The sequence below is a fragment of the Megalopta genalis genome, chromosome 5, assembly GCF_051020955.1.
Source record: "Megalopta genalis isolate 19385.01 chromosome 5, iyMegGena1_principal, whole genome shotgun sequence".
Lineage (NCBI taxonomy): Eukaryota > Metazoa > Arthropoda > Insecta > Hymenoptera > Halictidae > Megalopta > Megalopta genalis.
Window position 1 is genome coordinate 30,055,681 of NC_135017.1, and position 27,349 is coordinate 30,083,029.

The 27,349-nt window shown below is 41.1% G+C and overlaps 1 protein-coding gene across 1 annotated transcript in view; it reads left to right on the forward strand.

Moving 5' to 3' along the window:
* The first annotated feature begins 3,257 nt into the window (after positions 1–3,257).
* Positions 3,258–27,349, forward strand: part of Imp (IGF-II mRNA-binding protein) — a 157,053-nt gene continuing 132,961 nt past the window's right edge. Inside the window, exon 1 of the mRNA XM_033475462.2 lies at positions 3,258–4,018. Within this exon, the coding sequence (XP_033331353.2) occupies positions 3,844–4,018 (175 nt within the window). The 5' untranslated portion in view covers positions 3,258–3,843. The remainder of the gene's footprint in view (positions 4,019–27,349) is intronic.

Below are 27,349 nucleotides of genomic sequence, written 5' to 3' on the forward strand. Positions count from 1 at the left end.
TACCGGAGGGTCGGAATAGGCGTTCTAAAATTGGGAGGGGTATGTAGGGGAACACGAAAACCGGATGGCACGCCGAATTGTAGTCGACTATATTCTCAATCGCTCCTCCATTTCCTAACATAATTTTTATTTCGCAAGGCGTTACTTTCCGATACGATCGTAATTAAACCATCAAAAAACACAAAATATTACCACACGCTTTACCATCTATCAGTACCCTCTGGAAACCCCATACGCATTCCCAAACGCATGCTTTAGGAAAATACACACCCTATATTCAGCAGTAAAAATGATTACCTACCAAGAGCGCGTTGTCTTGTAAATTTATTTATGTTATGTACATTAATAATCGACATTTAGTACTCGACCGAATGAACTGCAAATTTTATTATTAAAATATCCAGACGAGATGCAAGTAATGCCATTATTCGGTTAATAATAGCGCATAAACGTCTTCACTCTCGACTAATCAAGCATCGGTTATGGCCAGGACCACACCTTCGGCTAATTAATCGTCATTTATTAGCCGTGTCTTACGTCGCCGCTAAAGCAAGGCAGGTGAATGGAGGCAACATGGACGCAGTTTCTTCCTTTTTTAACCTCTTACCCTGAGCACCCTGACCCTGGGCACACAGGCAGCTGTCTCACTCCACCCCTTTATGGCTGCAGCTCTGCTCTAACGTAAGAACGAATTTGTCTATCCTTGCACGGTGCGCAGCACTGTCGCAAAAGTCCAAGAAATCGCCTGCGCGAAAAAACTGTTTAATTCATAGAACATGCAATTGTCTTGCAGCATGCTATTCCATTGACGCTAAATCTACCGAGTCCCAAAAGTAACTAACTTATTTGGAAAGCAGTGGAAAAAACTGGTGCCTACTTGTAGATGCTTGTGTTATTTAGGTTTATGTATGCTTGTATCGGGAAACTTAATTCTTTAATTGTTTTCTACAAAAGAGTCTTTACAATTTTAACGTTAACATTAACGGTTAAACCTACCGAACTGAAATTGTAGAAGAATGTTTCGTAGAAAATGATTAAGCAAATCTCTGAATCCATCTTATAATCAAAATGACGAAAGGTCTAAACGCATTCGGTCCTTCTGTCGTTGCAACGCGATACACGTTAGCGTCTTTCGAAGCTCGCCAGATTCAGTGTTGAAACGAAAAATGTGATACTGGCTTGATAGATTTAGCCAGTTAATTTATTCCAACGTCGTTGTGTACGCGTGGGACATCTAATCGACGAATCTCGGCGTTCGATGATTCTCAAGATATTTAATAAAGATAGTGAGAAAAGTAAGCCTGGTAACGTAGAAATTAGAATATTAAAAGGAAAGGAAGAAAGGATGATCACCCGAGAGTCCCACGGTAGGGCAGTCTAGGGAAAAGCCTAGGTTTCCAAGCGCCGCGACTGGAAAAGATACTTGCGAGTCACCGGTTCATTATACATAACAAAGTATGTATGCGAGCGGCGAACAACGCTGGTAACATAGTGTTACTGGTAGAACTCATCGATGCTCGAAAATTATGCTTAAGAAATTGCCGTGTCACTATATAAATGCAAATACGGGGCGAAGATACACATCTTCGATCCGTTCGTTGGGCACGGATCTTCCCAGAGTGGGGTTTGGCGAACAAGAAGAAAAGAAGAGAAAAGAAAAAAAAGAGCGAGAGGAGGAAAGAAAAGAAAAGAAAAGAAAACAGAGAAAAGAAAAGAGAAGGAAGGAAAGAAAAGTGGCCGATAGATTCTTGCAAGATCCTCAATATGCATAGAGAAGCGGAGCGCAGGAGCAAGGAACTCGTTAGCCGTGCTACCGTTCGCCGAAAACACCCGGTAGATTTTTGCAGGGACCGAGCGAGCAACGAAGAGGAGGAGCGAGTAAACGGCGAGGAGAATGGACGAGAAAAAGAAGAAAGGTTGCGCTCGCGCGCACGCATCGTCCACACTCGCGCCGACCGTCTTGTACGTTTCCTAATCGCGTACACGCATTCTCTTCTGTGTTAGACGTACACGCACCGTGCAGCACGCACGCACGCACGCATGCACTCACTCACTCGCTCGCTCACGCATGCATGCATGGACGCAGGCACGCAGGACCCTATAGCGAGCGCGCGAGAACACGCATGTACGCGAAAGCAAGCATGCACGCAGACAGCCGCGTCGCCGGCTGCGAAAACCGGCGTGCGAAAACTGGCCAATGGCGAGCAGAGGCGGGAGTTGGTGGGGCAGCCACGTGGTACCGAACCGGCGAATCGGGTGCGGGCCACTCGCGAATTTCGAGTCGGTTTCCCGCTAAGCGCTCGGAGCTTCTAGTCGCTAGAACAAGACGGACAACGGGGAGGGAAAACAAAAAGAGCGAGAAAGTGCACGCACGAGAGCGGCAAGGAGAGACTGGTAGGCTTATACGTCGGGTAAAAAGGAGCGAAGAAGAAGGAGGAGGGAAAAAAAAAAACGAAAAGAAGAGAAGAGTGACGAGTTTGCATCGCATTGCCGCCCTCCCTCCCTCCCCATTCCTCCGGGACACGCGAAATGACGGAGGAGCGAGCGAGAAAGGGTGAAGTACTAGCGAAAAAGAGGGAGAAAGAGATCGCCGAATGAGAGAGCTCCTCGGACGTGGTATCGTGGTCTAGCCAAAGAGAGAAGAGCTTGGTAGGAAGGTGCGTCGGTCGTCGTCGCAAGGAGAGAGGAGAGAAATAAGGAGAAAAAGAGAAAGAAAGAAAGAGGAGTCACTGAGTATACGGTGAATCGTCGAGAGAACGGTCAAACGCGCGTCCCTTAACCTTAAAAAAGTTCAAGAGTCGTTTCTAAGAAGACACGGTCTTCGTCGTTGCTCCGTTCGATCGGTGGTCACAGTCATCTTCGTCGGTTTGTGTGATCGAGCTGGCTCCGAAGGGCATCATCGTCATCGTCTACTAACACCGGAAACCACGCTCTGTCTGTGTGTACTACCGGTGCCGAGTCTCAGTGACAGAGAGAGAGAGAGAGAGAAAGAGAGCGAGAGAGAGAGAGAGAGATCGCGAGAAAGGCAGCAAAAGAGCGAGAGAGAAAGGGGAAGAGACAGAGAGAGAGAAAGAAAGGAAGAGAGAGAGTCGGTTGTTGCATCTCGAAGCGAGCGGGAAATAGGCAGCCGTACGAAAAGGAAAGGAAGAAACGAAGAAACAAAAGACAGTACAGACAGAAACGCTCAGAAGATCCTCCGAGAACGTCGCGAAATACCTCCTGTGCCTCTTACATGTTTTGGTGTGCAAACGCGAAAATCACGCCGAGTATTACACGCTAGAAGGACAATCGTGATCGCGACGCCGAGTATCGTAATAATCGCTGAAAACGATTCGAGGGACGAGGACACGGAAGAGAGTTCCAAACAGAAAACACGCGTCCCGTGTTCGTTACCCCTCTCGAACGATATCAAGAACACCAACGTCGTCGTCGTCGTTGCCGTCGCCGGTTTCGCGGTACGTGTTCCGACCTGTACGAGCAGCAAACAGTTAAACGGTCCCCGCGGTGTCGAGGCGTACGGTGTTGCTCGTGTCGTCCTCGGGAATTCGTCTACGGCCCGTCGTCGGTGAATCACCCCCCACCCCCGCGCATCCCTTGGTTTCTTTTACGAGTGCAAAATCGCTCTCGATCGTTTTTCTCCCTTTTTCCTTTTTTCCTTACGGTCGCGATCGCATTCTCGTTTGCGCCGTGTCGCATCGCATCGCATCGCGTCGCATCGCCAGCGAGCCTACGTTCGAACGCCTACCTACGTGACACACTGAGGTTGCAAATTTCTGAAGCCACGTGACAGAGACTTATCTCGGAAAAGCGGTCACTATAACGTCCGACAACAAGCCAACCACCATGTCGAAGCTGTACGTGGGCAACCTACCGTCGGATTGTAACGAGAGTGCGCTCCGGCAACTCTTCCAAGACCACAATTTGTCGTGCACCACGATCCTGGTGAAACGTGGTGGCTACGCGTTCATCGACTGCGCCGATCAATCCGTGGCGGATCGTGCCATCGACAAACTGAACGGTGAGTAAAAGAATCCAACGGGACGAGATAAACGATCGGAATCGATCCGCCGCGCGCGCCTAACTCCTCTTCCTCTCTATCTGCTCTCTTTTTCGCATAGCTGATACCCGGGCCTCGTCGAACAGTACCGCTTTTCTTCGCTATGACCGCTGTCTGTATATATCGCTGCATTTACTTCTCGCTGCCTGTTGCTATTCCACAGGGTTCTGGTGTCGCATACGCTGACTAAACAACGGGGAACACCTCGGCCTGGGCGAGAGACACACCACGGATTTTAGACGCGGCTTGATAATTTAGAAACTGTCGAACGCTTTTGCCGCTTTGCAATGTCGCTGCGCGTACGCACACGGAGCTCGCGAGACTCGTCGTCACGCGACCACGAGAGCTTTATTTCTCTGTGCGTACGATAAAATCACGCTGCTTCTCATTCTTTTTTTTTTTTAGATGCTTCTCGACTAGTATGTAAGACTTGTTTCTTTTTTCGTAGAAATATACGGATGTTGCACGCTTGTACATACATACATATATACTTTTCATCGTTTTCTTGTACATAATTATATTCATCTTCCTGCCTCCTGTATATAAATATCATCCTTTTTCCTATTTCATTCACATGGTAACGCCTCGATATTACGTGCAGGTACGTGTTGTATATAATTTATATATATATATATTTATTTCATAACCTCTATATTGGATCGACAGCGTTTTATCTGACACCGAACGTGTGTCAGCCGTCAATTGTATTTTTCCATGAAAGGACAGTCGCACGTCGTCGTTCGCTGTCCATTTCCATGGTCGTTCCGATTACACTGGCAGCCCGTGGAACCGTTCTTGAATGAAAACATCGCCGCGAACGTGCGCGTTTCGGAAGAACCGCTGCTCCGGTATCTATCGCTATGAGAACCGCTGCGCGCGACCTCGAAAAATGCTTCCGCCGAAAAAACGTCGGATTTTCATTCAATACTCTTGCCGCGACGACGTAACCATACTTTTTTTCACGGTAAATCGTCCGGGAATCGTGAATCTCGAACGGATTTCTCTGCTGCCCCGCGATCCTAACGAAATATATTACATTCATCATTTGAAATTCGTTGGAACGTCGACGAGAAAGATCGACTCTGCTCTACGAATGCTCGTGTCGTGTGAAAAACTTATCCACGTGGTGAGAGAGGCGCACGCATCGGCAAGATGGCGAAGCCGGTTATACCGGCAAGGTCACGCATGTGGGTTCGCCTTCCAGATAACTTTCTGATAATCGTTCACGTCGAACGACGTGCGCTGTCGCCGATCGATACGATTGCTAGGTTTTATTATACACGACCATTGTAATTGCTCCATGGAACCGCATTTTGCGATACGAATCGCTCGATAACACTTTCGTTACCAGTTACGATCAAATTTACGCGTTTTTTGTTTGTTAAAAAATCCATTGGACTCGGCTTTATCTTCTTTATTTTCTTTATTTCATCGGAGTAATCGATTTAGGTTGTACCGAAAAAGGAAAATTTCACGGTATCGTCTAATTTTGACGGTTAAAATATGTTGTCCAGAAGTTATATAAAGTTTCATTGATTCTTGAACACACAATTTTTTATAATAATTCGGCTGTTATTCTCAGTGACTTCGACATTTTTCCAGCAACTTGTTATTGTCCTTTTAGATTCAAATTTTTGTGCTCAGCAATCTAAGTTTACTTGCAATTTGTCTTCGAAGACACTTAAAACCAATCGAGCAGTAATGGCGATTGGTCTGCGTTGACTCATAGGAGTGAAAAGATAGAATTCATTTCGATTTTGTAAAGTTTTAGTAATAAAACTTGCTCCGCTACTGTAATTCGTTCGATCATTACCCACGAAGAAGTCTCCGAAGTTTGTAGCATTGTTAAATTAAAAATCGGTCGTTTCGACCGTGGCAGGTTTAGCGTTAACACTTAGCCAACCGAACGGAGAGATCTACCCGTTTTAAATTCAGTCGGTTGCCGATCGAATGATTAATCAAAAATTAAAAATGATCGCCTAATTTGATTAAGATTTGCAAGAGGTACGAATGCTGAAGAAGTAATCGATGCCATATAAGTTTGCTTCACAATTTTTGTTTAATCGAATGAAATATTTCAATTTTACGAAAATTTTTGAGCTTTCTAACGCGGTCGTGGAAGTGTTGATAGAACATCGTTACGAATTCACAATTAAATACGTCGATACTAGATTAGTGGTCAGCGATTAACTAGCTTGATCTATCGTAGCTGCGTTAATCGAAGAAACACGCATGATTCTATTTCACACGAAGCATCGAATAGTTTTTCGTCGAACGAATTACATCTGTTGGCCCGCGGAATTGGATCGACTAGGAACGATCCACGGTCTCGCGCGTCGACGGTTCTCCTGTCCAAAAAACGTGGTCAAGGTCGCGCCTGAACGCGTGACGTATGGTTCCCCACTGGCTCCGTGTCGAGGTTAAAATTTACATCATGAAATACCGCCAACCTCATCTCAACGTGCTCGTCGAAATCGGTTAGTCACACTCGTCACATAGGACGGCCATGCTAATCGAGTAAATTCAGATCATAAATTCCGTTGACGGCTCCGTGCGCGGTGTACACGCGTATATCTCGCACGATCGCGCTCCTAGTATTCACCATTGATCCGTCTTATATCGCTTTTCAAACGTTTCGAGTACATCCACGGCTCTCTATTAATAGTAAACCCTACCGTGGCGTACGAAATTACCGATTTCGTACCGTTTCCTTTAAAATCGTCGGAGTTACGAAGGGAGACGATCGAATAAATTGTTTAATTAAAGCACAAATTGTAACACAAATAGCAAGAAAAATTGAAGAAATTCAGTATTGACAGTCTGGTAGAGAAAGCCGCGTCGATCGCTTTTAGTGCTCGGCGTGCGTTAAACATCAGAAATCTTTGCAATAGAGATCCTAGGATAATACCCTTCGGTTATTATATAGTAAATCATAGTAAAATTATAGTAAATATTATATATTACTATTATATTACTATTATAGTAATATAGTAAATTATAGTAAATTATGTTTCTAAATTTGTAAGCTTACGGTTAACACTATGCCGTCCGGTGGCACCACGCTGGTGCCATTTTAAAAAACTGAAATAACATTTGAACTATATTTCATGGGTGTTGAAAGGCAGCAAACTAACTATAGCATTGTGCTTATTTAACTACGAATTAAGTACGAAAATTCTTGGATGACATATTTTAATTTTAGGAATTTATATTCCCGCCATCTTCGAAATTCTTTTTTTAAATCTAAAATTTCCAAGCTATTATGCCGGTGTCAAACAAAAGAATCATATCTAAGATCTGCGGACGGCATAGTGTTAGTAGAGATACAATTTGCGAAACACAAGCGGAAGATTTGACGGTATCGAGGAACAGAAAATGGGCGAATCTCGAACGCGAGGAACGAGGGTTAAAGCAAAGTCTAGCAGAAAAGAGCAGGGTCATTATTTTTCTATGAACGCCATTGGGTCGATGACAATTAGAGAATATATTACTGCAATCCGTAAACTATTTCGAGCAAGCTAAATCGCCAGACTGGATCGAGGTAGGTAGATTCCGCGGGTCTTCTTCGGGAACGCTGAAAGCATCTTGCCGACACTGGTTAACAAGGTCGTTTCTGCATGTAATTGTAAAGAAGATTGGTTTCGTGTTGCCGCAAGACAAACCACTGTCACGTTCGTGACAATCCCTGCCGTGCGAGATGCCAATCGCCGGGTAAATCGCTTCTGGTCAATTGAGAAGGGTTACGTTTTCCTTTCGTGTTACCTTTCTTCGACGGTTAATGGCTCCTCGGCCACGATAATCGTCGAAACGTGTACGAAATCGAGTGCACGCGCGACGCACGGTAAGATTTCCGACTAAATTATATTCAAAGCCGTCCGGAGGCTGCAGACAGGTATGAAACAGTTGCAAATTTCTCGCAAGTAGATGGCATGTTAAAATGTAGCAAAAGAATACTAAGCAAGAGAACGGTCGGTTTTGCTTAGAAGCCGGGCTGCAAGAAAGAGGCGCGGTACGAACATTGGACCGATTCATAGGGAATAGTTTTTCTCCCTCTATTTCGTTAGCAATACAGAAGGCTCAGTCGTTGCTCCTGCAGCAGGGGTACATATGTATGCGGGGTCGATCCTTGGATACAATGCCGTGCGCGGAGAACGTTACCGCCGAGTACAGAACTAGTTTGGTGGGTTGTGTTACGTTTTAGATCAACTAAACTAAGGCTAGTCGCGGTTAGACGACATGAGAGCTGAACCATCGGTATTAATTCACCGAGAAACGTGCCCCGCTCGGCCATTTAATCGTGCACCGTTTCGTGCGAACCAAAAATCTGCCGGCTCGAGAATTGCGAACAACATCGAACGTCGCGTTTCTTTTGGGAAATTCACCACAAAATTCTTAACTGGACCTACGATTTTCACAAAAACAATATCGCTGTTACGATAGACATAATTGTGTTGTTCGAAAAGTAATCTCGTTTCTTTTTTTTTTTAATTTCGTTTCGTAAGGGTATTCAAATAGCATTTGATTCAGTATTTTGCAGGACTCGTACGAGTAGGACTTGTCAAAAAGTTGTAGACCGATGCATCATTGAATAATATTTAATTTAAACATTACATTTACAAATATTAAAATTTACAAACGTTAAATTTTTCATCTTCTAGTAAAAGAACGGAATTACCTTACCAGCAATCCGATACGTGATCTATTAAATATGAATGTTATTTTTCTCAAATCAAAGCGAAGTTTGATTCTTCTGTTATCACGATCTACAAAGAAAGTAAACGAAGACGTACAAAGAACGAATATTGTCTCGTTCTATTAGGCAAATTATTAAGGTTGAACAAGCTCTAAACGACGTAGCTGCGAAAGGAATTGTAGCGCGAAAGGGTTAACCATGATTTTTCAAAAGTAACTAATATTGTTATCATTATGGGCCCTAAATAAAAAGGATGCTAAAAGATGCTAATCCAATTCGAGACAACCCATCGATTGTATTTTGTTCTTAGCTAGGATGTAAACTAATGAAAACATGGAGAATGAAGCTCCTGCTTGAAAAATCAAATAGAATTACGATGTTAAGGTCGTTTAAGACTTCAGCATGCCAGTTAGGGGTTTAAACAATTTCGATATCGAACTCCTATATCCTCGGTGCAGAGAGTCGACAGATTTTGAGTGTGCGAAACCGAGTAATTTTATAATAATTTTCCTGCATAAACTCGTGACAATAGGATTTATCGAATGTGGATCAAAGCGGTCGGGAGACTGTACGTTTTTAATCGTGGTTTCGCAGTTGTCCACGGTTCGTTCGGTCGGCTTGATTTGTCGCGTGCCTGTTCGGGACCACCTGTCCTCGAAAAAAAAAGAGTTACCTGTTAACAGTGCACCGGTAACCGACGATACCGATGGAACTTTATGATTCTGTTTCCTCGCGGGTATCGCGCGTGGCTCGATAAAAATATCGGTTCAAATTAAGAAAAAATAATACCCTTTGTTTACATATCCGATAATCCGCATTTCGATAGATCGTGTCGAACGAGTTATTGCTACCGTTATCTCCATTGAAATCACGTATTATCGGGCCAAGCGACGTACTCCGGGATACGCATGCACGTAAGCAGCACGCGTTTAACGTTAACGGAAATCGCCGTTAGTTAATTGTAAGCGTGAATTTGCCGGCGCCTGATCGGATTCGTGTTCTCTCTCCTCTCTCGGTACAATCAATAGCTGCGATGCAACGAATTTCATATCTGTCTTTATCGGTGTTTGCCACTATCGAACGCGAGCTCCAAAACTTTATCGCATCCGTTAGAATGGATTAAGTGGAACGATGCTTACTACTTGTTGCTTCACGGCGCGATAGAACTACGTTCTGGCCGTGTAGTTTTTCCTGATAAATACTTGAAAATATAAGCAATACTCGAATCACAAGAAAATTTATGCGGTCAAAGATTGTGGTCGCGCTATTCTGGAACACCGTTTGTGTGCAGAATATCGTTTTCACTTCTAAAAGCCGTGACTTTATATTTCTAGTCAGCTTTGTTTTATCATTTCCAACCCCTTGATGTACTATTATCTTCTCAATTGTAGTTAGAGCTTTTTCAATGGTCATAATTTCTTCGAGGAAAGAGAATGTTCATATTTATCGTGGACCTACATTCACCCGAATATTTAACGCTATTTGTATTATTCAATTAAAGTATATCATAATCGCGCTATTAAAAAGAATTATTAACATCTAGAGTGCCGCGTCACCCATACGTGGGTGACAGAATTATGTAAAATTTATTTGCGCCGCTAATCCATCGTAATTTTTTAATTTTATTGAAATCAGCAAGAGGTAAGAATGTTGAGAAAGTAATGGATCTCGTATAACTTCGTTTTGCAATTTGAATTTGATCGAATAAAATACTTCAATTTTATGGAATTCTCGAGGTTTTGGCACGGCCGCGTCATTGTACCAAAAATATTGTTGAGAACAAAAGCTGAATACTTAAATATCGGTGTAAAGAACGCAGAATTTTATTTCAAAGGAGCAAAAATAATAACAGTCATACTTGACAGGTTATTTGTCAAAGTGTAGGGCAAGGAGTTGATAATTTATTTTTAAATTTATCGTATTATGCTATATTATATTATATTATATTATATTATATTATATTATATTATATTATATTATATTATATTATATTATATTATATTATATTATATTATATTATATTATATTATATTATATTATATTATATTATATTATATTATATTATATTATATTATATTATATTATTATAATAATAATATATGTATTATATTATATTATATTATATTATATTATATTATATTATATTATATTATATTATATTATATTATATTATATTATATTATATTATATTATATTATATTATATTATATTATATTATATTATATTATATTATATTATATTATATTATATTATATTATATTATTATACTATATTATTATATTATATTATACTATAATACGACGATACGTGGAATCATTTTAACTGGCAGGTTATTCGTCAAAGTGTAGGACAAGGAGTTGATAATTTATTTTAAAATTTAATTATTTTTAAATTTATCGTATTTTACTTAAAATCATTTTAACTACAAAGAAAAGTCAACGAAAATTGCGATTTGTCTATGTTCGACAACGCGACAGGCGGGACGCGATCATCGAATTTTTACACGATGACACTGTCGCGCATAAGTAATAACAGGGAACTAGGAACCCATCGTGCAATTACCGCGAGCTATCCAAATATTTTCGAGCGATACTGTTCTTTCTTTGATCAGGTGGACGTTATCGTAGTCGCGATCCCAGACAGCAATTGATTCCTGTTTGTTTTCGAGACGCGGGCCAGCGGAATGAAATTTGGTTAGCCAGACGATAGGTTGAGAACACAGCGGCGAAAAGAAGTTGGTTTCACGCCGACATAAATGTACAGTTTAAGCGCAAAAAGTGCTTGCGCGAAGGAAGGAAGTGCTATCTTTAGAGCGACGAAAAGAGAGTGCGCGGTGTCTCTTTCCTCGTCTTCTTTTTCGTTTAGCCATCCGCTTTCATTAACTGAATGCACGCTCTTCTTGGGACCAGGAACGAGGAGGAGGCTATTGTGAGATCTGAACAGACTCGATAGGCTGCCGAATGAATGGAAAATGTAACGTCTTTTCGTATCCGTGCGCGCGAACACGGATCACGACAGGTCGCGATCCCGTAAATCCGTTTTTGACTGTACGATATTTATCGTACGTCGATCTCGCGAATATTTTACCGGCAATACAAGCAAATTGCATTCTGCATCGTGAAATTGGAACTTCGATTATCTCGTCACTATTGTCTGCTTGTCCTAAATTCTCTCGCGCCGGATCAATTTATTTCACAAACAAACGGAAACCGTCGAGTTCAGATCTTACGACGTTAATTAACCCTTTGCACTCGAAGCTATTTTAAATTTAAAAATATGATAAAAATGGTGCAAGGTCTAAATAAGTGCAGTTCTGTCATCGTCATAAAGCAACAGTCAAATTCAGTGCTCGATAGGCTTACGATTAAAATATTCAAAATACTCTCCTCTGAAACATTCAAAATCGAAAGTTATATGAACTCGTTCATTATTATTTTCTCTGCTAAGGTTTTACGCACCAACGTGCATAAAAAATCGACAAGCTTAACCCTTTGCACTCGAAGCTATTTTAACTCTAAAATATAAAATCATTTTTCTAACTTATAGTATTTCCATTTTATATGACAAAATGCATTTTATGCACATGAAATTGATAATTGGGACTCGCACAACAGTTACATTCTTAACAATTTTTTAAATCTAAACTTTGTTCATGTAAAAGTTATCTTAAAGCGTGATACAACAAATTTGAGTGGTGCCTCAGAGTCACCACTCGAGTGCAAAGGACTAAACCTCGATAGATTCATTTTCAAATATAGATAAACAATTCCGACCGTGATAAAGTAGTCGACGTGTCAGCTGACAACAATGAACGTAACTTGACCAACTCCGCTCCAGGACGTCCAGCCTACCAACGGAACTTCGATTATCCGTATCTCCGTGAATATTCTTCAAAAGTCTGTTCGAACAAAATTCTAGAACGGTTCATATACGACACTATTTATCTTAGAAATCAATAAAGAGTCAACTCTTCGCGTCAACAGATATCGACGCAGTGAGACGACATAAGCAGTTATTCCAAAAATTGCGAACGTATCAATTGATTACGTAAAAATCCTCGTCCGCGAGGAGTTTAAGATTGTACCTAATAATTTAGTTCGGATAGTCGAGGTTCGATCGCGGATCTGTCCGATTGCTGAAACATTGTTCGATCGGCTGTTCACGAGGAGACTGAATGAAATCGAAAGGATATATATTGTGGTAGCGAGACGCCGCCGCACGCGGGAAATTAAGTAAAGGGTCTATTTCGAGTGTTTCTATATTAGCTTCGTCGACGATTCTCTATTTCCTCCCGGGCCTCCCACACGGCCAGATTTTTTTCTCCCTCTCTCACTCGCTCTCTGTGTTCAATCTACATTGTCTTCGTCTCTGCCGTGGCCTCTGTTCACTCGAGGAACCTTTGAAGCCACGTGTTTGTTTTAGATATCCGGCCGTTGACTTGCAAGCAAATAACTGTTGCCGCGACTAGATTTGATTCAACGAGAGACCGCCGAGGGCTGCACGATATATCGGACCGCTTCCTTATCCGCTCGCGTTGGTTATCAGCTTCGGAACTACACAGTGAAAACGTCCCTTACAGCGGTCTTTTAATACGAACAAACGCGTTTCGAGACGCGGTTTAGGCAACGCGATCGTTCGACCTTCGAACTTCCCACAAAAACGTTTCATATTTTTTCTTGTTAGAAACAATGCTATTGCGGACGTGGATAATGCGATTTATCGTCGTTCAAGCTCTTTCTACAAATTTTCTCAAATTGTCTTTTTTTTGTAAATATGCTTGGTACATATTTGTTTGACTAGTAATTTAGCCGGCTTCACGACCAATAAGTTTCACGATCAGAAAAATAGGAACAATCAATCAATTTCTGATTGTTAATACCAGCGCTATCAAGTCAGTCGAAGCGACTGGTTCTTTAATTTTTCTTTCTCGGTTACTGAAATAATAGAAATGTTTCGATGAGGGACTTTTTTAAACAAACTTCTTCACTGAAGCCATATATTATAGAATTAGACCGAGGATTTTAGGCGTTCCCGACAAAAATGGGTAGATCTTATTTGAAAAGATAAAAAGATTATCGACGCGTTGCATTTATTCGATTGAAATCGTTAAAGTAAGAGCGAAATTTCTACTTCTATTTCTTACAATTAACCCTTAAATGCATGATTTTTTGTTTTGAATTTTAAAACATCGTTTTTTTATAGGAATGTAGTCATAGGTTACGTAAAAAATAAATAAAAAATCTAGGTAATAATATTGAGTATTTATTTTGGAAAAAAGTTGTATGTAGACTTTTGGCAACAATATGCGTTTATTGTTAAAATTATTGTAGACGTAAACAAATGGCCAAAAATCTGGCATATATTCAATAAAATTTTCAAATGGAACATCAAACATTCATAGCTTACCTGACAACAGATGAGAAGTAATTTTTTTTTTCAATTAGATAAATCACTCCTTTATAGGAAACTCGAAAAAAGAAAATATCTCTCCAAGTAACACATTCATGTCAAGAAACATATAACTTACTTGCCAAAAGTAATGTCAAGTCTTTTATTTCACACATGGTCTATTGTCTATTGTTATCAACGTGTGTTCGGAAACGCACATAGTCAGGTTTTTGAATAAAATTAAGTGGAACTGGAACGTAGACAATTGGCAACAATATGCATTTAAGGGTTAACGAAGACAATTTTTATCTTGCATAATGAGAACAGTCTAATAAACAGGCTGCGTATCTTTATGCAGAATAAAAATTATTTAAGACGATTGTCAAAACCAGAAATTAAATAAAAATACATTGTATGGCTTCGCGCAATTTGATATTTCTGCTATTCATTCTTGTCACAACCGCATAACATCCGCGGTCTACCAATTATTATAAAACTGATGCGATATGTTTCATTAAATCTCGCCATTGTTGTAAACGATACACGCGTTTAGAACTCGGTGATTCTAGCGTCGACGAAGATGCAGCCGAAAGTCCGAAGAAGAATATCGCCAGCCCCGGTGAATCACGCGAGGAAGCTTTTCGGGAAATGTCTCGCGTCCAATAAATTAGCGGCGAGATGATCTTCGTCGTTCCACGTTTCCCCTCGGCTCGCTCGAAATCTTTATTGCTCGACGGTGTAAAAATATGAAGGAGAGGATCGGAGCGAGATAGACGACGAGCCTACGTCCGCCAGTTGCGGCGGCAACGAATCTGCCTGCCTGCCCTGGCTGGCTGGCTGGCCCCACGTGCGCGTAATTGTCAGGTACGAAGAGAGAAACCCGAATCTTTCGACAGGTGTCAATGAACCGGACAACGACGTTATCCATCGAAGGATAACCGAGAAAGACAGAAAACGAAACGATGATCGCGGCGAGCCGAGAAAGCAAAAAGGAGGCTTGGAACAGCTCGTTCGCACCTGCCTCTGTCATATACTAAACGGAGCTCTCGGTGATTTCGCATTTCGTCAACGCGAACTTCGTCGAACTGATTTCATTCATTCGCGAATCTAGAGCGACATCTTTTTCACGGCAGTATTGCAAATTTTCAAATTCGCGCACATCAATATTCTTGTCATTTTCGTAGAAATCCATGAGCATATTATTATACTGAGATACAGATTATTTCGCTAACTTATAAAGCAATGTCTCTGTAATTGTTGATGATGCTCAGAAATGATTTAGGAACATATTGTACGGTTCCGAGGGACACATGGGTGAAAATCATTCTTTTTAAAGGTTATATTTTTCCGAGATTTCAAGGTCATCGATGTTTTTCTCATAAATATGATCAAGACGAATCCAGTGACCTGTAATAACCATAACCTTCGCGTGACCTCGAGTACGGAAATTCTATAAAACATTTAGAAATGAAAACGAATAATGAGAATATTGAGATATTCCTTTGTAACAGAGCTATTGGAAGCACCCTGTACGTTTTCGAAACGAGTAAATAATTTGTAAAACATCGTTTGCTCGAATCAGATCCTGATTCTACACTTCTTTCACTTTCACGCTGATTAAACTTTTTTTTTTGTTATTAATCAATATTTTCAAAAAATATGAGCATTTATATTTATCGTGTTTGCGATGGAAAATATTTATATTCGTGCTTCGACGTGTTATATTAAAATCATTCACAAGATCTCTCGGTTTATTCCAAAAGCAAGCATGCCTACATTAACGATCAAGTATCTGTAACGAACAAAACTAAACCATATTTCGATCTAAAATAACGGGTTCTAATTTTTATTCAAACAATTACTAAAATTATAAAAATACTTCCACCGGAAATCATTGTATAAATTTATTCATTCGAACAGATACTAATATAAAAGTTATAAAATATCTAAATAAATTGGATTTCGTAATTGTTACAAGGTAACGCGTCACTTTTAGCGCTCGATAGGGTTAGCGTTAAATTTAGCAGTAATCTATGAGGCAATATTTGTGAAATGGGAGCGTTACTTGCACAATAAGTTACACATTATTGCTACCAAGTTGTCAAGGTCCGTAGCTTTATCAACCGCTATATTTGAGCATTACATTCCTAGGTTTATCAGTCCCAGGGGACGCTGTTTTCTTGGACGAAATCGAAGTTCCAGAAATCCTAGATAAATCTTGGATCGTCCAGCATCGCATCTTTTGTTTCTCCGGCACTTTTAACGAAACTATAGGACCACAGCTTCGTCCATGTTTTGAGCGATCGTTTTCAATTTTTGACGTAGCTTTCGCGTTACCCGTGACGGTTCCTATGGTATCAAGATTATCTCGAGATAACCGGAATCGTACGAGCACGATAGCACGTGTAAAGCGATGATAGGACACGATTATTCGATAGGCGCACTTATGCGGCTGTGCCGTAGAACACGCCGGAACGAAGGGCGGGGAGGGGGCCGCCGCGGCAACTCATCGTAGAAAAATTGCATCGGCATGGCGCCATTAATCTCCGAACGAACGGATATTATTTTAATTCTCGAGTCTTGGACCGAGTTTGTTCCGAGAAACGGCGTCCTTTGTCCCGGGGCCGGCTACCCGAAAGAAAAGTGACCGAGTGATTTAATCTATGAACGAACGAGAAGCCCCCGGACTCTTTCTGCTGCTCACTGTTTCCTGCGCCTTTTCTTTTCTTCTTTCCATTGGCGCATTCCTTTTTTGCCCCGTCGAAACTGTAGCCGAATTCAACGGCTCTCTCGCATCGTGAGCATCGCCCTTGGAAAATCCGAGGCTGGATTTAGGACTTCTCTCGAAGCTGCTTGCTTCGATACACCGTTCCGATGCTGCTCTCGTTTCACTTTGGAAGCATATATTTTCTTCGAAACTTTTACGTACGAAATGTTTCATTTTTTTTTTCTGCACGCAACGCGGACGAAACTATTCGTGCACTTTTTAAAACCGGACTAAATACTTTTTCTTTTTTAATTCTGATATTACTTGGAATGACCACAATAATAACGTTTTTTCAACTTCTTTATCTGAGCCTATAACGAAAATTTGTCAAATTTTCGTTATATTTATTAATTAATAAATAATAATAATATTATAAATTAATAATAATATTATATTACATTTTGTAGAGCTCGGTGATTTGTACTAATAGCAAAATTTAATAAAATATTTTAGACATTGTAGAGTAAACTAGCCTCTTTAATATTTAAAAAAATGTCAAGTCATTTAGTCCAGTTTGAAAAAGATTATTATATTATAACACTTTATCTACCAACAGTTTTCTAATAGATCCCTTAAAATCGAAAGCCAGTCGTTAAGAATTTCTTAAACAATTGTTCAAAATTGTTCACAATCTCATTTACGGTCCTTCAATTTATTTAGATTAATGTTACGTATAACAGGTTGTTTAGCAATTATTATTTAAATGAAAATTTATGGAGCTCCTTTTAGTCAGTCATTGAAAAATCTATTAAATAGGCTTCCGGCAAGTAAAGTGTTAAATGATGTACGGATATTGTTGTCCTCCACCGTATATCGATAAAATCGTAGAAATTTTATCACAGCTGCAGAATATTCTTTATTGTTCACTAAATTGGTTTCATTGTTAACACCAGAGCCTCTCACCGGTTAAAATGACTGGATTTGCATACTTTGTTTTAAATAATGAATTATCTCTATATTTCTACGTTTCTGTTTGTGAGTAAATCTACGAATTCAAACATAAAAATATGATAAAAATGCTGCAAGCTCTAAATAAGTGCAGTTCTGTCATCGTCATAAAGCAACAGTCAAATTCAGTGCTCGATAGGTTTAAGATTAAAATATTCAAAATACTCTCCTATGAAACATTCAAAATCGAAAGTTATGAACTCGTTCATTATTATTTTCTCTGCTAAGACTTTACACACCAACATGCATAAAAAATCGACAACCTTAACCCTTTGCACTCGAAGCTATTTTAACTCTAAATATAAAATCATTTTTCTAACTTATAGTATTTCCATTTTATATGACAAAATGCATTTTATGCACATGAAATTGATAATTGGGACTCGCACAACAGTTACACTCTTAACAATTTTTTAAATCTAAACTTTCTTCATATAAAAGTTATTTTAAAACGTGATGTAACAAATTTTAGTGGTGCCTCAGAGTCGCCATTCGAGTGCAAAAGGGTTAAAATGCAAAATTGTAAACGTCATTGTAAGGTTGGGGGAAAATAGATTTTTGAAATAGTTTGTATAGCGTTTTTAAATATATTTAATTACGTAATATTCGTATATAATTATTAGACTGCAGATCTTTATGCAAAATAAAAATTATTCGGAGCGATTAGAAGAAATGGACGTTCCACGAAAATGTATGTTTTCTTTCAATAATGTTAACAGATTGAAAACAACGTAACAATATTATTACATTGTTTACCATTCGTCCATTTTCGTCATGCTGAAAACCCGCTGTCCAGTAATTACTAATTTAAAAAATGTTTCGCTTGCCAAATTCTGTATTCCACGAGAAGATACAAATATTTACAGTGCATTTACTATTTCAAAAATCTACTTTTCCCAAATCCCGCGTCATTGCACGACGCTGGCGGCTAATGCGCTTTAGAAAGAAAGGAAAAACGAAGAACTGATTAAAAAATAGACGAGGCATAGAATCCTTCTGTAAGCTGGATAGATCTCTTATCGTAGCACCGATTCCTAGACCACTAAATTTCAGGGATACCGATGCTTCAATCTTGTCCCCTGATAACTGGTATCGCATTCATGCTCGAAAAGGGCGACTCTCGCCGGCTTATTCTACTATAGCAGACGCGACCCTCGAACATACATGCGCCTCTTTCATCTTTCACTGGGAATCACAGTGTGCCCGTCCACATCGTCCAAACGTGAAATCGTGAACTTTGCCCGGGGTTCGATAAAACAGCGTTATCAGTGCTCGCGTGCCTCGTCGTGTAATTTCGTTCGGTGGCTTCATTCACCGGCTGAAAACAGTTCGAGGTCGTCGGTGGTTTCTCGCGCGTACGCACAATTAACCGCTAAACAACCGTATAAACTCGGACGATAAATATTAAGCAAAACCCCCGCGCTCGGTTAACGCCGTTAATTAGCGGCACGCAAAACTAATTCTTTTTTCCCGTTGCAACGTCGACCGGCTACGATCGCTTTATACGATACTCTCATGATTCGCGCGGTCGTTCGCCGCACGGGGCGCAACGTCGTCCACGGTTTTGCTGAAACTCGTGAACTTGGCCGGTTAGTGTTTCACGTTACGATAAGATATACACGCGCCGACGTTCGTTATGCATCGAAACTGCGACCTAACAATTGAATCACACGCCTTTCCGCAGTCTTCTCGGCGGCGCAGCGCCGCAGGAACCGGCGCGATCATTTTCTTCGGATCGCGGCGGCGTGTATGCGTGTCCGGGAAGAAGGGACCTTTCGCGATTCATTTATTATGCATTGCCCTCGACAAAATTGTATTGCACGCCGGTTAATCAAGATTTACGAGCCAATTGTTTCCCTTCGACGCAGCTGAGCGGCAAGACCCGAGGCTCGGATTGATACGCCGCGACAGACGAATGCCAGGCTTTTTTTCGTCGTTTCTCGCGTGCGGATCGTCGGTGCGCGTTTTACGTTCCTGATAGATATTTTACATCGATTATGGTTTAACGATTTACTCGTCTCCCGGCTCAAAATGACTCGCTTTTACGACTGTCGTTATTTTTGTTGCGAATAAGAGGGGCAGGCCATTTGTGTTTACGACAGGTGTTGATCGTGCACTCGATCCAGTTTGCCTCCATTGCCAGTTTCTTCTTACACTGTATACGTAAAATCGTGATTTTAGATCGAACGGGCATTGATCTTCAAGCGTTTCTTAAAATGCACACGATCGAGCGGAGTGGAACCGTAAACGGCGTAAGACAAATTTTCGATAATTTTGACTTGCGTCTTAAAATGTAATCTGTCCATGTCAAAATTTTTTAAAATGCAACGAATTGTAAAGTAACGGTGAATTTACTTGATCCTAAATTATGTTAACGATGTATTTTGTCGATAAACAACACACATGCGAGTAATAATACAGTAAATTCTCCCTAATTGACGCTCGGCTTGGATACAGAAGTAGACAATTTGAGACGTTTGAACGACAATTCGAGACAAGATAACCTTGCGGCTCGTTTTTATAGTTGCTCACAATCGGTATCTCGAATTGTGCATTTTTGTTTCCAAGCCGAGCGTCAATTAGGGAGAATTTACTGTACTCCTTGTTTCTCGCGATCAGGAAAATGCGATCCACGCCGCTATGATTCCAACCCGCTCAATTACATTCCGAGATCGAGAAGTATAATCTTGACGTTTTATAAACTGTGCAAGTAGGATTTTATATTTTACAAAAATTATCGATTACAATTTCTCGAAGTGCTCCGCTCGAGTAAGACCGACGAAAGGGACAGCGGCAAAGTGCAGCTGTAACCGAATGTTTAACGAAGAATCATTATCCGTACATCCATAAATGCAACACGAATAAATAAAGAATTTGCATGATACGTATCCCTCGGGATTAATTTTCGAAGGCACGTCAGACACTCCTCGTTTATGCTAATGGGCGCCGCGTATTCGTAACACGTTCGATCATTCTCTCAAATCGGGACGTTGCGCGTTTGTATATCGGTTTCCGGTCTCGGAGGAACCGTCGTCCTGGCCAAGATTTTTGGTTTCGCGCGCTTTCTGCGGATTCTCAGTCAGGACCTATCTTAACGTGCGTGGGCCCATTCGCTTCATTCGGCAAACTAACCTACCCGTCTAAGTAATCCATTGTGCTCCTCGTGCTCTCTTTGTGTGGCCGCTCTCACGCTGAGAGCGCGGCACAAGGGTGTGCGGGATGGAGCAGGAAAGAAGAGAGGCGGCCTGCAGGAGCGAGCGGGACAGGGCCAGAGGGTGGAACGGAGGATGAAAGAGAGGGAGAAGTATGCCACAAGGCCAACCGAGGAGTCTGAAGCAATTTTTGCTGTACTCCTTTTTTGCCGGGCCGAAAACGAGCGTGGCTCCAGCCGACTAAATGCTCCAATTTTATTTACCGACGCGTCAAACCTTGTCGATAGCCTCGTGAGATTTCCGAACGGGCACGCGCTACCTTGTCCACCGACTTCGCCGATTTCCGACTCTCCTGCTCCGCGAAATTTCGAGAAAATTTTCAGGGATCGTTTTGCTCGCGGAACGACGTTGGCTACTCGGTGCAGGCTTTTCATGAGAATCTTTCCAAGACGCGATAAAATTACGTGTAAAATTTTAGACAATTTTTCTAGGCTATTATAATTATTAACGATCTTAAACAATCTTAAACAATCTTCGTTGCGACAAACGTTCATTAAATGATATAAAATTCTAAATAATTTTTTCACGAATTTTATACAAATGAAAAGAATCAATTTTCAATTGAGAAATAAATTTTATAGATGTAGTTTATAGTAATAACTTTACTTACAACAAACGTTCATTAAATAAAATAAAATTCTAAATAATTTTTTCACGAATTTTATACAAACGAAAAGGATCAATTTTCAATGAAAAAATAAATATTATAGATGTAGTTTATAGTATATTCATTAAATAATAATGTTCATTAAATTAATTCATGTTCATTAATCATAAATTAATGTTCATTAAATAATATAAAATTCTAAATAATTTTGTCACGAATTTTATACAAATGAAAAGGATCAATTTTCAATTGAGAAATAAATTTTATAGATGTAGTTTATAGTAATAACTTTACTTGCAACGAACGTTCATTAAATAATATAAAATTCGCGGGTTTCGATAAATCTTAGCTCGAGAAGTTCTGTCGGTGTTCAGTGATGCTATGAGTTTGACCAAAAAATTCAACGGAATTGGCTACTCTTCATTAATTAATCGAATATCAGTTTTTCGTTTAGGTCCTTTAAAATTGAACGAGAATACTTGCATCTCTGGTAGATATTTTTGTATCATCAAAATAATTTTTGCATTATCAAATCTGTTCATGTTTAAAAAAAAAACTATTATAAATGTAACCGTTGTATTAGTCAGAAGACTTAATTTCATATGTACTAAATGCAATAAGTTATACAAAAGAAAAGCACTGTAGATCAATAAAACTATTTTGGATTTGGAGCTAAAATGGCTCCGAGTGCAATGGATTATAATGTGACAGCGACAATGTTATAGTGTTCACATATTGTATTGTATAGTGATCTGAAAGTTTCTTTAGTCTTCAATGTAATAAACTCCAACTGAAAGAACATAGCCCACTGAAAAATACATATACATATTACATGTATAGCGAATGCTGTTACACTTGTTGCAATTTCTGAGTATCTAGAATCTAGAAAGCTTCGTAATGACCACGTTGGCCATGCTAGCCCACGTTATGGTAAAACGTGTAACAACTAGACGGCGGGTATTATGCATTTATGACAGAAATGAGTAGCTGAAATATGAAATTATGAAGACATAAGAAGAATCTAATAACACCGTTACAGTATTTTGAACTGTTCAAGTTTATCAAAAGAAACAATTTATTTTTATTTAATTTCTGTTTTTCACCATCGTCTTTATTTTGCACGAAGATCCGCAGTCCAGTAATAACATTGCCGTATTACCTCATGTTTATTACATTGCTTCCGGCAATGCCAAAACTTTTCCGACCAATTTAGAGGAAGTTCGCGCCGAATTTTCAGTAGAACGTTCGCGAAACGAATTTGCATTTCTTTGTTTCGCCTCTGCCGCGTTCCGATCCATCATGAATACGTTCCCGCGAAAACGGAACACGCGTCCTGCACCGATATTTATCTTCACCTACCTAAAGTAACATCCATCAGGCTATTAGCGGGGCGAACGCGATATAAATTTCCTGCGTATCTTGCGAAGAAAAAGGTTTCGGCTCCTGCTATACTTGCACGCGTCTCATTCTTTACGCTTCTCGCTGACGCGGATCGTCCAGATGGATATCAGCCGTCGTACATCGCAGTTAATTACGTTACATTAGGACGGAAATATACGTTACCCGTTCAAGCAACAAATGTTAGCCGGTAACTTCGTTAGCGGATCGGCAATATTTACTCGGGGCGCGTGCAATTGGCGCTGCTCGGCCATCTATATTTTTCTGATTCGCATCTCGGTCCGACTCGTTATCCGAGGTTTAGCATCGCGGAAAGTTTCGTCAATATCTTGTACATTATCCTCTCGTTATTTATATATTGGGTTGGCAACTAAGTAATTGCAGTTATAGATGTCTCTCACTCCCATTTTTATGATATCCGTAAATGTTATATTATAAAATTATTATTATTATTATTATTATGTTATTTTTTATTATCCGCGAATGTTAGCAACTGGACAAATTTGAATGCAGCGGTCAAGGAAAAGCGACCAGAATTGGTCAATCGTAAAGGTGTCATTTTCCACCAGGACAATGCTAGGTCGCACACGTCTTTGTCCACTCGGCAAAAATTGATGGATATTGATTGGGAATTGATGAACCCACCATATAGCCCTGATCTCGCGCCATCGGATTACCACTTATTTCGATCCCCGGGCAACTCCCTTCGTGGTAAAACTTTGAATGACGATGACGCTGTAAAATCTCACTTAACTCAGTTTTTGGCCGAAAAGGATCAGACTTTCTACGAGCGTGGAATTTTCAAGTTGTCAGAGAGATGGCAAAAGGTCATCGAACAAAATGGAAAGTACATTACAGATTAAACTTCATTCCAAGTAAAACAAAATTTTTTATTTCATTGAACAAATCGGCGATTACTTAGTTGCCAACCCAATATATATATACACACACATATAAACATATATATGTACACACATATATTGTACGAGGCCACTCGTCCACGCGTATAAAATTTATACAGGCGACTCGGACATGATGAATCACCTTTAATCACGCGAACGGCCGTGTAAGTTTATCCCCGAATAATCGTCTTTTCGACCGGGGTGACGTTCATGATCGCTTCGAGGTCTGCCCACGTTTCCTCGGTCCTGGAATGCCTCGATGAAGAGCCAGTGAAATAACGACACCGTTTCCCCGTGTGGCACGCAATCCTTTAACGGAAGTTGGAGGCCGGTGCGTCTCTGACGAATGCTATTATACCGATCCTGGAAAACGTTACGAAACCGATATCGATGGATCCACGATAATTGGCGGCGGAATGTTGCTCGCGGTTTCTTCGAAAGTCGGATCCGCGCGCAGTGCTACCTTTTCACGAAAAGTTCGTCGCGATTCATAACTTCGTACGATTTTGTACGATTTCAATAACTTTTCCTGGATGCTTAATGTTGCTGGAATATATATATTCGTTTTAAAAAATAACTGATTGCAGGGTGTCTCTCTATTGCGAAAGATTAACGTATAGTAAAAAACTGTCTAATATACATGTACGATAATAAATTCTGTAGTATGCGTGTATGGTAATAAATTCTCTAATATACGTACATGATAATACATTGTCCACTGTACGTGTATAATAACAAATTCTAAAATATATATGGAAGATAATACATTGTCTTTTATGTATGTATAATAACAAATTCTCTACTGTATATGAAAAATATGTAAAATATATAAAAAAATATATAAAAATAATTCCTTAATATACATGAACAGTAATGAACTGTCTAATACACACGCGCAATAATAAATTTTGTAATATATACGTATATGTATAACAATAAATTCCCTAATATACATAAATGATAATACATTGTCCACTATACGTGCATAATAAAAGATTCACTAATATATATGAAAAATAATACATTGCCTTTAAAACATGTATAATAACAAATTCTCTACTATATATGAAAAATAATATACACATCGCCTTTTTCTAATCGTCTAATATGCGTGTATAATAATAAACTGCCTAATATACCGGTATAATAATAAATTATTTAATATATACACGTGCGGTAAAACAAATCGTGTAACATACAAATCTCTGAAACGTATACAAGGTACGCATTGCAGCAGCCTTTTGCTGCCTGCGTACACCGAAAACTCCATTTTGACCAACATTTTGGGAAATTGTAGCATATACGGCGCACAGCCTGTTGAATTCGGGCAATTTTTGACCCGTGACTCACCGACGCGAAGGATTTCAGTGGGACAGAACTAGCGAGTTGTAACTCAATAGTAATTTATGTACCTAGCCGTGCCAACCGCTGTGTCCAAGGCATCGGTATTCAGCATCGGCCTGGAATGCGCAACAGGAACCTGTTCTCATTCCCATTCCCATTCCCGCTCAGCGCTACCCAAATATTTTATTACTTCCCCGTGGAGCCCGTGTTCTCTCTCTCTCTCTCTCTCTCTCTCTCTCTCTCTCTCTCTCTCTTGATCTCCCTCTCTGTCTCTCTCCCTCCTTCTCTCTCGACTCCTCTATCCGTCGTCCTCTCTCTATCTCTCCTTATCTCCGACGCTGGTCCTCCTAGCGTCGGTCTCCTTCGCTCCCGGGCCAACGCAAGAAACTCTTCGCTGTTATGTCATCCTGTACAGCTCTCGCCTTATCGTTGTAACAGCATTTCGTAAACCGGCGTTACAATCCGGCGTCCCGCGAGCCCCGCCGGCCATCGGGAGGACACCCGGCACATAGATATTTCGAATTCGTGAGTCGACACCGAACGGCGATCGTTAACGAAAATTCGTCGCTGGAGCGCAACCGGCTGCTGCCGCCGCGTCGAATAAAACCGTCGCGTCCCGCGGGGGTATCATGCGCCCGCGATACGAAAACTGCTGCATCGGCGGCGAGTCGGATGCACGAGAGAAAAAGAGAGAAAAAGAGAGAGAGCGAGAGAGAGCCATCATTCCCGCGGCGTAGTCTGGTGCATCGGTTATCGCCGTAATGAGCGTTGTTCTATTAATAAAAGCCGCGTTATAAATACGGGCGCCGATCGCCGACAGCTCCCAGGAAACAACCGCGCCCCGTAATCTTTTGCTCGTTAGCCCAGCCGCCCTTGCGCCGACTTTGTTATCAAACACCGAGCGCGTTCGATAATTGCGGTCGGAACCCGATCGATCCGATCCGATCCGATCGGATCCGATCGAATCGGCGGAACGCGTTTCGAACGGGACCGTAAATCAGCCGTGTTCGCGGAACCGAAACGCCGGAAAGTCCGTTTGCCCGCGGGACACCGCCTTGTCCGGCAGAGTTTGACGAGATTTAAGCACGGAAACCGGTAAAACGTAGCGAGAAGGAAGAACAAAGAGGAGAGACCGAATGAAAAGGGAAGGTACGCGCGAACGCCGAGAGGGAGAAGGAAGGAGAGAACCAGAGGGAGAAAGAATGAATATATATTAGGTGGGTTGCGCGACGACCTCCGGATAGCTTTCCTAAGGCCCTCACCTACCTGGCAGTTTTCGTTGTAGGCTAAAAGGAGGGAAGATGGTGGGTACGGGAGGAGAGCGAGGAGGCAGCACTAAGGAGACCTTGAAGGCTTGCTAGCCGGGTGCCGGCTAGTACTGACCCACTATAAAGGCACTTGCCGTCCTGCTCGTTCACCAGGACAATCTAGTATTACCCTCTTCCTCGGGAGAGCCTGCTAACCTACTCTCTTGCCCACATACACTGACTCGATCCGAAAACTCGCTTCTAGACCCTGGCCGCGCTTAGCACGACCAGCTTCTTTCTCTCTCCCTCCCTCTATCTCGCTTCTTCTTCTCCCTTTTCTACGTGCTCCATCCCTTTTCGCCTCTCTCCCTCTATCTTTCTCTCTCTCTCTCTCTCTCTCTCTCTGTTGCGCTCGCTCTCTCCACCGCTATCCTTCTTTCTTCTACCTTGCCGTCGTCCCTCGTACACTGCCTTCCCTATCTTGTTTCCACTCCCTCTTTTCCGTTCCGTACCCTTCTCGTTGCCGTTCTAATACCACCACTGCTACACCCCTCGTGCCGGCGCTGTTTCGCTTCCTCTCGCTCGCTCTCTTTCTCGTCTTTTTTCTAGTTCGCTCTTTTCTACTCCCTCGTGAACCGGCAGAGCCCGGCCTCTCCGTGTGTCCGCGCGCCGCTTGTGCGCGTGAGCGAGCCCGTTCGAACACACACATACGTACGCACACACGCGCGCAAACGCAGGCACGTGTGGTGGGCCTACGCGCGTTTGTGACGGCCCCGCGCGCACGGA